Source organism: Rousettus aegyptiacus, unplaced genomic scaffold, assembly GCF_014176215.1.
Source record: "Rousettus aegyptiacus isolate mRouAeg1 unplaced genomic scaffold, mRouAeg1.p scaffold_m13_p_13, whole genome shotgun sequence".
In the NCBI taxonomy this organism is placed as follows: domain Eukaryota; kingdom Metazoa; phylum Chordata; class Mammalia; order Chiroptera; family Pteropodidae; genus Rousettus; species Rousettus aegyptiacus.
In genome coordinates, this window is record NW_023416288.1 from 71,183,720 (window position 1) to 71,195,872 (window position 12,153).

Genomic DNA, 12,153 nt, shown 5'->3' on the forward strand with positions numbered 1-12,153 from the left:
ATATTTGAAGACATTATAAGGATTTCAGTTGCGAGGATTTAAAATCAGCTCACCTTGAATCACTTTGTTCATTTTCTTTACTTCTTTAATTTATTGTTTCTATGAAGGAATATTCTAAGTTCTACATGACTTATTTACAAATTAAATTTTTTAATATAACTTATTTATATGATGGCAGAGTTGCCTGCATGAATTTACTTTGTAGGATTTAATAAACTTAAAGAATGTGCAGAATCCTGAATGGTTCACTTATTAAAACTCGTGAATTTTTTAAAAATAAAACTGGCAGACATACATTTCAGGAATTTGACCTAGTTATTAAATCACAGACTTTGTTTACATGGTGTTATGGAAAAGATTTTACTTCCCATTTGTTCAAAGTCATTCTTTAAAAAAGAAATTAGTCATTAAGTCATAAGAAAACTAACAGCAAGAAAAGTTGAACTGATTGATTATAATCTTCTGGTAATGTGACTTCAACAATTTAGCTACTGATTTATTTTAAGATACTTTACTTTTCTGTGTTAAATTTTCTAAAATAGTCTGTTTTATAGGAACACATGACTCAGTACATTTACTTTTTTCTGCACTTAGCTTTAGTATGTGCAGAATTATAGAACGCAATTTACAAGTATTAATCACCATTCTATTACTACTTTGAAATATTCCAAGCAGCAGCAGTTTTCATTCATGTCTTGACATTTTTAACAATTTCTGTCTAGACCTTTTCTCTGAGCCTACCTGACATCTAATTGAATGTATCAAAGATATCTCAGCATTATGTCCATTAAGGAAACTGTCCTCCAAAAAGAAAAATCTGTATAGACACAAAATTTTATGTAAAAATACATTGTTTGCATCTTTTATATTTAAGCATTCTAAAATTGGAAAGTACATATGTAACATAAGGGGAATTGTTGAATTTAGTTGCATCAATATAATTATTCTGTTACTTAAATTATTTTGAGAGCTAATGTCATGGGGAAATACTCATAAGTATAAAAGGCACAATATAAAATGGAGTGTGAGGTGTAATGCAAATGTACATATGCATACAAAATACTGGAAGTAAATGTTTACTATAAGAAAATATTCTGAAAGAAAATAGTTATTTGGATAATAAGAGTATTGGTAATTTTAATTTTTTTAGATATTCGACAGTGAGCACATAGTATGTTTATTTGGACTACCTTTGTTTAAAGTATAAATTTTAGTCTGTTGTTTTAGTCAGTTTACACTGTTATGCAATAACAAATAATCTAAATGACTTCTAAATCTAAATCTAATAAAGTTTTGTTTTTTGTTTTTTGTTTTTTAACATAGTTTATTTCTTGGTCCTATATCATAGGTCAGCTGCCAGTGGCTTTCCTCCTTGTTATTCTTCTGAGAACAGAGGGAGAAATAGCTCCACCCATATGTTGCTGTTGTGGCAGAGAGAAAAAAAAAAGAGATGGCAGAACCAGTCAATGGTTCTTAAAGTTAAACAGTCACATTTTATTGGCCAAAACAAGTTACATAAGGCCAGGCCTTATATCACTGGGACATGAAGTATAATCCTCTAGCAGAGAGAGGCCTAGTAGTATTTGGCTCAGTAGAAAATGCATGGTAACTTAATCAAATAATATACTCTGCAATACCTATGCCATATTTGCTTATTTTAAATTCTTGGAATAGGTACACAATTATCAGGGCTGCTGTGCAAAGGTCTGTAGAGTGACTGCTGTACATTTGTAGGGCTATACGTAGTGTATGATGAATGGCATAATGTAAAGTTTTTTTTACAATTTGCCTGTTCATATTCAATGGCTCTGAACATTATACATCACAAGATGGTATATATTTTCCTTTCAGTCATTAAGACTGAAATGTTGTTCACAATATTACTTGCTTATTTGAACTGAGTTGTTAACTTCCCAGTCTTCCTTTCTTCAGAATAAGAGCTTATAAATTCATATTTCACATATATGTGTGAAGTGCCTATCTAGAATTATATACCTGCTCTCAGTTGATACTTTGAATGACATTTCTTTAATGAATCTTAACTTCCTTGAGCTCATTAAATAAAAAATACACAGGGCACTAATAAATTATTCGAGTAATTATTCTTTTCACTAATAACAAATAAAATCAGAGTATTTAAAGAGCAGTAAGTGTACCTTGTATAAATATTACATGGAGACAAAATATAAGTAATGACTGCTGTTGTCTTGACAGAAATATGTTCAGGTTATTCTGTCCTTTATAAAGATCAAAAAGAAAATGGAATGAAAAAGAATTAGATTGTTTTGAAAAAGCCTTTGCTAAAATAGAACAAGAGCTTATCTAAATTTTTTAATTTCAGTTTGCTTTTATAAAGCAACCATCAGGCACTCAGACACTTTTCATTATAGGTATCTTGATTATATATTTAGGTTCATACAGTTTAAGCTGTTTTATATAAACTTTATTTTTCAGCCTAATCGCTAAGAAAAAACACTTGCTTTAAATTAAAATATTATATAAGTCCTAGCAATGTGTCTTAAAGGAAAGGGTGCTATTAAGTTTCATTGGAGGTTGACCTTGCTTGCTTTTTATAACCTTTCCTCCTAGAAAGAGCTTGAAAGAAACTTTAAAAAATATTATAATCAAAACTTCTACCTTGTAAAAATTTTCATTTGGACTCAGAAGTATCTTTTGGTTCCATAGTAGTTGTTTTTGTCTGCATTTTTATTGTATACTACTAAATGACTTTCCAGAAAGGTCATTTCATATACTTATCGACTCGTAATGAGCTTAATTTTTGTAATATTTTATGTTATTGTAATCTCATATTCATTACCCATTTAAATTTTTTCTCTGAATTACCTGTTCCTATTTGATCCACTTTTGTATTATGTTGTATAAGTTTCTGTGTAGCTTTTATTGTGAATTAGCTTCTGTCCCTGAAACTAATCTAGTCACCAGTGTGTCTTCATTGCCAGAATCAGTGGATTTATCTTAATTATTTAACATGCTTAACCTTTTCCAAGCTCTTGAATCCCCTTCATTGCCTTTCATAACAGACTTTAACTCCCTTTTCTTCTACTCAGGCTATTTTTCCTTTGATTTAGTTGTTTTGTTCTACCCCTGTCAGCTCTCCCTTTTTCATAATATGTATCTTTTTTCTTTGTGGTCTTCTTCATGACCCTGTTTTGATTTCTATCAATGACCAAATTACAGATGCTTCTAATACTACTGTGGTTTGTGCCTACATTCACAATTGAAGGAAAGACTGAATTTTTGTTTGAGTTTAGTGAAAATAAAGATATAATTTTTTCCCATCTAAGTTCAATAGCTCCCTGAATTCTTTCTAGTTTCATGAGTCTGTGGACCCCAGGGTAAGTACTCCTGCAAGACCGACATCTACTGCTGCTTACCATTCATTGGCCACCTACATGTCTCATATCACTGCCATCATCATTACAATTAAGTTTGTTTGAATGCCATCTGTGTGCTAGATGGTTTTCGTACATTATTTCCTTCAACCTTCCTGGCAGTCCCATTATCTCAATTCTAGATATATGGAAACATTTGGCTGAAGATTAGGCTTGCCCAAGATCATAAGTGGAAGCTGAATTCAAACTCGTTTTCCTGATTCTAGAGTCTGTAGCTCTTAACTATTATGTCATAGAGTTTTGTCTTCACCTCACATTCTTCCCTACCACCCACTCCCAGATTCACTTTCCTGCTTGGTGGTAGCACTTTTCACTGAAACCAAAAAACTTAGAATCATTTTAGACTCTTCATTTTCCTTTACATGTGTTTTTCAGTTTATTCTCCTAAATGTTTCTTGAACCACCATTGCACCCAGACTGCCCTGCCAGATCCTTAGTTTAAGCTTTCCTTCATCACCTCTTAGATGGATGTTTCCATTAGTCTCCTCGAATTGATACAGTTTTGTGTTCTTTTGTGTTCTTCCACTTTTGTGTTCTTTTAATACACACCACACTCCCCAAATAAGCTTTCTCATACAAAAATCTGATTTTCTACTTTCCCATTTAAAATTCTTTAGTACTACATTATCAAAAAGATAAAATTTTTAATTCTATAGTATGTCACAGAAATTCTTAAATGGTTATATCCTGCCTCTTTTGTTACTACCTCTTTTGTTACTACTTTCCCATAATTGTGCATTAGTTATACTTGGTGACCTCCTGTCCCCATACTTTTGTACCTCCTGCTCTCTCCATCTAGAATTCCTTCTCTTTCTTACTACCTGACGAACTTATTCTCAAGCTCCAGACTCAGTTCAGGTTATCATCTCTGAAGCATTACCAATTCCCTATTCCCATTATACTAAGTTAATTCTCTCTGAGTTTCAGATGTCTCAACTATAAAATTATATTAACATCTACCTTATAGAAGTTGTTAGGAGGAATTAAAAGAAAAATAAATGTAATTAATGCAGTGCCTTCACATTGTAGATACTCAAAATTGATACTTTTATATTCTTCATATGTCCCTGTGAATGACAGTGTTGTAATTATATTTCTGTGTACAGAGGCAATTGTACATCTGCCTTTCATCTAGAACTTTGAGATCCTCAAAATTGGGATTTGGTTTCTTTGTATATTAAATGTCTACTTCAGTTGCTAATACATATTAGCTATTCTATACTTTTAGAGAACTAATAAATGTTATGACTACACACCGGGTAACTAGCCCAGTAGAATGAAGTAAATTACTCATATTAATGATCCCTGTTTGTTTTCTCTCTTTAGCGGTGATGAGTTCCTCAACTTTCTTCTGAAATTAAATAAACAATGTGGCCATTTAATAACAGCTGTACAGAATATCATTACAGAGTTGCCTGTAAATTCTCACAAGGTATTCTACAAAAGTTATTAAGTGAAAAGTATGAATGCTGAAGAACATTCCAGATAAGTCAATGATAATTCAGTATAAACAGCCATGATCTGATAAAATTATATCTTCTACAAAATTATATAAGACCTAAACAAGTCAATACATTTAATATTTCTCTTTTACATACTAGTTGAAAAACCTTGTCTCCTAGCGCTCAAGGAAAGGAAAATAAGTCAGACTAAAAATTAAACCGAACTGTGTATTGAACTTACCATTTGTTCTTAAGGGAATTTGATTGTTTAAAATATAAAGTGACAGGAGACCCAAGTGAAAGTTGAAACAAAACAGTGTGTTGAGTGTTATTAAAAACTGTATCAATATAAGGTTTTTTTAATGAAGGAAATTTTAAATACAGTGACCTGTAAAAGCAAATTATTTTGTACAGTTTTTCATATGATTTGGCTTTAGCTGTTTGTCTGTAGTGAAAAAAATTTAATATACATGTTTTCCTGTGATTTTTATATAACATAACATGAGAATAATGTCATTCTTAAAATTTTATGAATTTATTTTTTCACCATAAATATTATTAGTCTCCCTGAAATTACATATACCACATATATTTAGTAAATGTATTCAGGAAACTGATTTGACTATTTATATAAAATTACTGACTTCTTTTTTTGTTGTTAGGATTTATCCTGAACAAAAAATACTCTTCAGTTAAATAATTTAACATTCGCAAATGTTATATAATTTTTATGAATACAAAGTTGTGAAAGTTGTTTCCCATTCTTTAAAATGTAACTTTTGAAAATATTAACAGATAGTACTCGAATGGGCTTCTCCTCGGAATTTTACTTCAGTTTGTGAAGAACTGGTTAGTAATGTTGAACATTTGAGTGAAGAGGTCTGCAAACTAAAAGACTTAATTCAGAAGGTATATATTTAATGCAAAAAAGGGGGAAATAGTTTGTAGCTTAGTACATTAGACAATGAGGTAATTTTGACGAAAGCAACTTAAGCTCCCACTAGACAATTGGAAAGAGGACAAATGCATACTAAAAGAATGATATATCATTTTCTTCTTTTAAATTAGTAGGGAGAAATGTATTACTTGACCCATTTCTGGTTAAAGTTCACCAAACTGACAGTCTCATGTGAGACTGGAGTCACAACTCTTTTCAGAAACGGTTCGGCAAGATGTGCCAAGAACCATAAAAATATTTGTATCTTTCAGTAGTAGTTTAATGATTCTAAAATTGTATGTATAGCAGAAAGATTAAATAAATTGCGGCACACTTATTTGTTATAATGCTATGCAGCCATTTGAAAAAAAACGAAAATCAAATATAAACTTGTTAAAGATATGAAGTTATATTTGTACGTTTTACTTATGTGTAAATGTGCAGATAAAAAATTACCAAAATTAAAGTTTATTAGCTCTGTTACTGAAGTAGGATTGTGGATAAAATATTCCCTTTATTTTTTAGATTATGTTTTATACTTTAAGTTTTCTTAAAAGTATGGGCTTTTTGGGTTCTTGTTTCTGTACTCGTATAGAAGTATATATCTGGATTTAAAGACAGATGATTTTTCCTTTAAGAAAATTTGCTGTTACAAAATCTAAAGTGCTGAAATAGGGAAGTCTTTTAAAGATAGATAATAAAGGAAAGCACTTTCACTTGACTAAAGAACTCACTTTTGAGTTCTCTAAGTTTATCTAATAAGTTTGATTATCTATAAAGTTTTTTTAATAACATGATGCGAACATTAGATTATATATTAAATTTTTATAGCATCAACCCATAAGTCATTTAATATTGTTATTTCATCAAAAAAGTTTTCTTCAGAATAAATTTTATACGTATTCCAGGTCATTCGCCTTTCTAGCTATTAACATATTTTCAATCAAAAGGAGTCTTTTGAAAAAGTGAGCAGAAAATTGTGAAGCAAATTCTACAAAAAAGGAGAATAAAGACATTTTAAATAAGGCAAATGGGCAATATATTTCAAAATTCTTATAGAAGATGACTTCATTACAGAGAAGGAGACATCTTAGAAGTTGTATTATCTCTGACATTTATTCATTCAACAAACAAGAGTGCCTGCTGTATGTCAGGCAAATTGCTACACAGGCTAGAGAGAGTCTGAACTTGCTGACAGCATGTTAATTATAGTACCATCCATTTTCACTTACCCTCCATCATCTAGAAGAATTGAAGAAAAATGATACTGATTTTATTCCTTAATATGATGTTTTTCATGAGAATCCAAGGAAAACGTGCAAGGATTTATGTAAAGATACTTCCTGAAAAGCATCAACTTTTAATGTGTAGTATAGGAAATTCCCTAAGACATCTTTGCCTCATATTGTTAATTATTTGGATTTTTCAAGACCAACTAAAAATATTTTGGAAGAGGTTGGAGGATTGAGATGAAATTAGACCAGATTTTTCTTAAAATAGTGAAATTAAGAAACACTGCTTCAGGGGTGACTTTGACTCTGAAACATATAACTCAGTCAGGTACCATAGTTTTTGTTTCAAATGTGTAATGCAAGCAGAAATTTCAGCTTTCTTTAGCTAAATGGGAGGTCTTTTTTCCTGTGATCTTCTTTACCTTGAATCTATACATTATGTAAAGACTAACTTTGAAAACACATTTATTGATTTATAATAATGGTAGATGCAGTTCTTTAGGTAGGAAAATCTTAATTTGGAGCAAGCTAGTACATTGTTGTCTGGATTAGTCTTAAATAAGTGGTAATCGCCATAGTGAGATTTGATTTAAAGAACTATGAATTTGGAAGTATTCTTAATATGCCTGTTTAGTTTATGATACTTTAGAGTTTATCAATTACTGAAGGTTCTTTTTATAAAGAACCATATGAATTATCATAGATAAGTGTATGGAGGTAACGGAGAGAGGGTGGGAGAGGTCAAGGCTAGACTTTAGCACCACATCATTCTCTTTCAAACCAACACACTGACAGGCTCCTGTCAGAAAGGGTCATTCTTAAGTAATTGGTTAATAAAAGGAATGACTGTGTCAGGATTCAGTAAATGGAGCATCAGTGTCAAAAAGGAATCTGTTGCTGAATGAAGCCATTTGGAAGTGTAGACCAAGAATACAGTATTAATGAGATTGTCATTGAAGTCCGTTTTTGCTCTAAATTTAAAATTAATTTTGCAGGCTTTTAAAATTCTTTACACTGTAGATTTTAGAAGTAGTTATTCTTGCTAATGTTGAAAGTATTTATCACCATTCCAGCACAGGATGCTTCTAGTAAATATCACTCTATAAGTGTGCCTGCTTGTTTTTATCTTTCAAAGATCTCTTAGTTTCTGTTCATGCTCCCTCTTCTTCCCTCCCCCAACACTGCCTTCTTAATTCTCCTCCTGCCCGCCCCCCCACACACACACACAATTAGGGGACCTTCTTTAGCAAGAAAGTTCTCTGTATGGGAATTGAAAAACTGAGTCATATACTTTTATTGCCAAAAAGTACTAAAAGAACCACTTAAGTTTTTGACATTTATTCCTGCATTTGTACTTAAATGAAGGGTTGAACTTCTAGCATTAGCATCAAATCTTCCAGGTTTTGTTAAATTTCATGTGTTATAGGTATGCTATAAGAATGGTTAACTTTTTTGTAAGAAATTGATACTTAATACAGAAGGAAAAAATAATTGCCATTTCTTATAGGTAGAAATAGAAACTAACATTAAAGGAACTTTATTTCATGACGTAAAAACATGATATCAAAAGTATTTTTACGAAACTAATGATTTAATAAAATAGGTTCTCATGAAAAAAAAGACTGTCTTTCAAGATACATGTGTTCACTTTAAATTTTCCATGGGAATCTTGCAATAGCTACATCTAAATCGTGTTTTAACATGGATATATTATATTTTTAAAAATTAAATATATTTTGATTTTTAGTGCACTGTGTATTAACGCTTTTCTTTTTCCCATACTAAATAACAGTTGCAAAATGAAAGAGAAAATGATCCAACTCGCATACCATTAATAGAAGAAGTATCTACATGGAAGAGTAGAATTTTGAAGAGGACAGCTTTCACAGTATGCGGATTTGGGTTTCTTCTTTTCATTTGCAAGCTAACTTTCCAGAGAAAATAATCTTAGTATTTGTTTTGAGTAATGTATGTATATCTTATGCAGATTACTTAAAATGTTGCTTTTAACCATTTATGGCACAATATAACTACATGCTTTGCCAGTACACCATAGAAAAATTATGAAAGCATAGAGCAGAAAGTATTTTTTAGAAAGTGGTGTCAGTTTGAGTTAAAATAGAATTTTTTACATTTTTATGTTAATTTTGATCAAGCAGTAAGTTATAAGTAATTCTTAAGTTTGATCCTATGACTAAATCACATTCAAAATAAAAGTTTTATCTAATATTCTTTGGCATTTAAAAAAGTGTGTTCATTTCTCAATCTTTGCAAAACCTGTAGTGTTCATAAATCAATAACTTTCTTTAAGTTCTTATTTTTCTTTTCCCTTATTATGGAATAAGGAATTTCTATATAATTTTTTTAGTTATTTAACATTATTAGGAAATTATTAATTTTTAAAGTATTCCATAGAATGTAAAGGATAAAATGTAAAATTTTAGTATTATGGATTAGAAACCTAGGAAAATATTTTAAATTTAAAGTAAAAAAGAAGAAAATTCATAGAATAGTGTGGAAAGAACAAAATGTATTAGAATTTTTAATAGTAACTAACGGGATCATATATACTATGTGTAACATTCTTGGGGATGTTAAGAAAATAAATGACATTTGGCATATAACTTCTCATATGAAACTAAAGAAGTAATACATAATTTCTCTTTCAAAATCAAAATAATCTTCAGATTTTAAAAGTGATATTAATAAAAGATCAGATCCAGTTTTAGCAGAGACTATAGTTGTTAAATCTTACTTGACTTAGTACCATATTTAGAACAGATGCCATTGATCTGTGTTTGTACTGGAAAGTAAACATCAAACAGAGGGAAAAACTGGAAAGGAAGAACAGTATAAGGAACTTGAATTAGTAGCAATTTCTGTTCTTGGTTATGCCAAAGCAGCAAGACTCAAATTATTATTCTTTTTGGAGAATATGACATTTTAACCTAAGTGCCATAGCAAGACATATATTTTTCTGATGTCCCTCATTTAAATGAGTTCAAGACTTAGAACTAAACTAAAATATAGATAGGAGAATGGTTACTTCTTTTAACACAGATCATGTTTCACTACTAGCACAATGCTTAGGTAAATAGATGTTTAATAAATGTTAGTTTTGTTTTCCTTAAAAAAGAAACTGTAGGAAAATGACAGACATACTACCTCATTATCTACTTAAAATAGTCTTTCACCTCAGTTCATCTTAAAGATGATCACATTTCTTCTTTTAACTGAGTGGGTCACTGTTTTCTTCAGCTAGCCAAACCAAACTATATGCATCTCTCAAATATTAGGATAAATTATTAAAATGTAAATTAATAAAATATTCGCTTTCTGAAAGCATTTATCACAGAATCTCTTAAAATATTGATCTAATATACTTTAAATATAATTAGCTATTTAAAGGAAAGAAATACTGTTAATTCTATTGCATCTGCTTATTCTGAAAAATTTTTATTCCCTTGACACAGCCTAATTTTCAGATTACAGACTGAAAATAAGTAGGGCAGCATTTATTGTGATTAAATCGTCTCTTCATGGGTAAAGTATCAACAGAATAAATGCAGTCTTCCAAATGGTTTGATATTATTTTATCTAGCATAGCTTTTTTCCTACTCTGATTATTTGACTTGATTATAATGCTTTACAAGGCAGCCATCACTCCTGGAATATTAATTCTTTCACAAACTAGCTCAGTACAAATCATTTTTCTTCTCTTCTTAAAACATGTTTTATAGAGACTTCCTAAAACCACAGATGGAAATATTGTAAACCAAGTTTTAATTCTATGCACTCAAAAGTAGTAAAACTTTTGTTGTTAATTGGTATTTAATTTTTAATTAGTTGTGGTCAGAAGTATTCCTATATCTTTGGAATGGACTTTGGAATTCAATCAATTATAAGCATCTGTTGGGATTTAAGTATCTTTCAAAGATAAGCATACTTACTTGCTACTATCTTTTTTTGAGTATATAGAGAATTTAATTTTAGGAATTTTTTTTTTAAGACTTTACAATATTCTCATTAGGAGGAGTTAACCAGCAGAATTTCCGAGTTTAGTTGAGAGAATAATTGCTAAAAGGAATTATAATCACAAAGCTAAAAGACAACCCAAAGTAATTAGTATATGTGTAGCCAGGAGGGTCAACTGAATCTTTGAACACCCAATGGAGAGAGAACTAGAGAAAAATCCTTACAGCGATCATGAAGAGGAGGCATCAAACTTGTCAGCACCAAGCTGATCGAGAAGGGAAGGTTTTAGTGGTCAGACACCCAGTTGGAAGAATGCACAAGGGGCTAACATGAGAGCAAAATGGCAGGTACCAACTTTATTGTGGGGAGTGCAATTCTATTGTGGGGAGCGTGCTTCTCCCCAGGGGACTGCATGTCCCACAGAGTACAAGAGTGACATTCAGCCACACATGCTTGGTACAATAAGCTGAATTATGTTTACATATTTTAGGCATAGGTGCCCTACTACACTAATGTGACATTTTACATTCAGCATCCTATTCCTATCTGTGAGCCCGAATCACAGCCAGACTTGGGGGACAGCCAGGCCTGGGACCCACAAAACTACGTTAATAGGTTCTCTCACATGAGTTTCCTACATGCTTTTTAGGCAGAAACCCACATGTATAGAAACTAGGATGCAGGTATTTAAATGCTACTGGATGTAAGAGGACAATTGAATGTGCAGCTCTTAATAGATTCTGTTAAAGTGGCAGGGTTTCTATTCACTCTCTTGGAAGGGTCTTAAAAAAAAGGCCAGATTTATTCTTAAGTGGTATGGTTAGTGCTGTCTCACACTTCTATTTCCCTGGTACATTCACGAACCTTTTCACTAGACAACTATGTATGCTTCTCTGTCCTCAAACTTAAAAGACCTCCTCATCTCTTAAATGATGGCTTTTCTTCTTACTGCCCTGGAAAACAATTAGTTGAAGAACTTTTACCGTGGGTTTCCTTTAGAAAGTCAGCAAACCTTTTAAGGGCAAGGTAGTGAATATTATAGGCTTTGCGGGCCATATGGTCTATGTCAGGGGTTCCCAACTGGTCTGGTCTGTGAGGAGCTGAGCCGCACAGCAGGTGAGTGGCAAGCTCATGGGAGCACTGATCCCTGGTGC

The 12,153-nt window shown here is 31.5% G+C and overlaps 1 protein-coding gene across 1 annotated transcript in view; it reads left to right on the forward strand.

The window, feature by feature from the left end:
* The window catches only part of ASZ1 (ankyrin repeat, SAM and basic leucine zipper domain containing 1), a 52,815-nt gene extending 43,471 nt beyond the window's left edge, over positions 1-9,344 (forward strand). The window contains exons 11-13 of the mRNA XM_016135475.2: positions 4,740-4,845; positions 5,651-5,764; positions 8,817-9,344. Of these exons, the coding sequence (XP_015990961.2) occupies positions 4,740-4,845; positions 5,651-5,764; positions 8,817-8,969 (373 nt within the window). The 3' untranslated portion in view covers positions 8,970-9,344. The remainder of the gene's footprint in view (positions 1-4,739; positions 4,846-5,650; positions 5,765-8,816) is intronic.
* Positions 9,345-12,153: the final 2,809 nt, after the last annotated feature.